The following is a 1,414-nucleotide window of genomic DNA, read 5'->3' on the forward strand; positions in this document are numbered from 1 at the left end:
CTCTCATATAGCTGGGATTATAAATATGCATCACCGTGCCTAGCTCTGTATCACATTTTTCTCTCAGGGTAAACAGGATAATAGATAACTAACGTGAATTCAAGGTTAAATTCTAACATTATTTTATATGTTTTAGACACATTAGTCCTTTTATAACCTCAAGACATAAATCAGTATTTTTTCCTGTGTTGTAGGTGAGACAGTTGAGGCATAGGGGAATTTTAAAACTCTTCTAGGATCAACAAATAACAGGCAGAGCCTGGATTTGAACCAGGCACACTAGCTCCAGAAATCACTCTGTTAATTCATATACTTTGCTTTGAAAAAAATTATTTTTTTTTGAGAGGTGTTTGCTATAGGGCGCGTGTGCTTGCCAGGAACACAGAGAGACACAGAGAGACAGAGAGAAAGTGAGAAATCACCCCCAGGAGGGATGGCCAGGCCGCACCGCAATCCCTTATCCAATCTCCCCTCGGGATCTTGGGCACACACATACATGTGCCTGGTATTAGATTAACCACAGGGTCCAGGACTCGAACTGCGGTCAGCTACATGGGAATCCAGAAACACAGCCATTATGCCAACTGCAGGTCCCGCTTTGAAAAAAAAAAAAAATTAAAACATTTTGACTCAACAATGAGTAACAGTTTTAGACTATGAACAAAACAATGACAATTTTTCTTAACATCTCTGAAATCTTATGGGTCTCTACTATAAGAATACACTTAAGGCTCATGACACTGTTAGATCATATCGTTTATTTAAGTGAAGGCCTGAGACGGGAGCCTGGGCTTGTAGAGGGGCAGAAAGACGGACAAGCAGATTGCCCTGTCGTCCTCACTTACCCTCTCCCCTCTTCTCTCCTAGCTCAGCCCAAGGTGACCGTGTATCCTACAAGGACCCAGCCCCTGCAGCACCACAGCCTCCTGGTCTGCTCTGTGAACGGTTTCTACCCAGGCAACATTGAAGTCAGATGGTTCCGGAATGGCCAGGAAGAGAAGGCTGGGGTTGTCTCCACAGGCCTGATCCGTAATGGAGACTGGACCTTCCAGATCCTGGTGATGCTGGAAACAGTTCCTCAGAGTGGAGAGGTTTACACTTGCCAAGTGGAACACCCAAGCCTGACGGACCCTGTCAGGATGGAATGGAGTGAGAAGCTTTCTCACCTCATAAATCCCTCACCCAGCAAGAAGGGGACTTTGCTTGTCCCTGAGGTTCAGGGTCCTCTTCTCCCCACGCCATATTTTCATCTGTTCTGTGTTTTCTCAACAGCACAGGTCAAGGGGGTAGCCCTGTGACAGTTTCTACAAACACTTGTAGTCCTGGGGAATCAATTGGTCCTGGCAAGTAGAAGAGAGCTTCTTCCTGTTTTGAGCCCTCCCATGATACCACAGGCATGGTCACCCCCTTGGCC

At 46.0% G+C, this 1,414-nt stretch overlaps 1 protein-coding gene across 1 annotated transcript in view; it reads left to right on the forward strand.

Annotated features, from left to right (window-relative positions):
• The window catches only part of LOC102479840 (H-2 class II histocompatibility antigen, E-S beta chain), a 7,632-nt gene that overhangs the window by 5,191 nt on the left and 1,027 nt on the right, over window positions 1–1,414 (forward strand). The window contains exon 4 of the mRNA XM_006165886.3: window positions 868–1,149. Within this exon, the coding sequence (XP_006165948.3) occupies window positions 868–1,149 (282 nt within the window). The remainder of the gene's footprint in view (window positions 1–867; window positions 1,150–1,414) is intronic.

This window comes from Tupaia chinensis, unplaced genomic scaffold (assembly GCF_000334495.1).
Source record: "Tupaia chinensis unplaced genomic scaffold, TupChi_1.0 Scaffold144064_1, whole genome shotgun sequence".
NCBI lineage: Eukaryota > Metazoa > Chordata > Mammalia > Scandentia > Tupaiidae > Tupaia > Tupaia belangeri.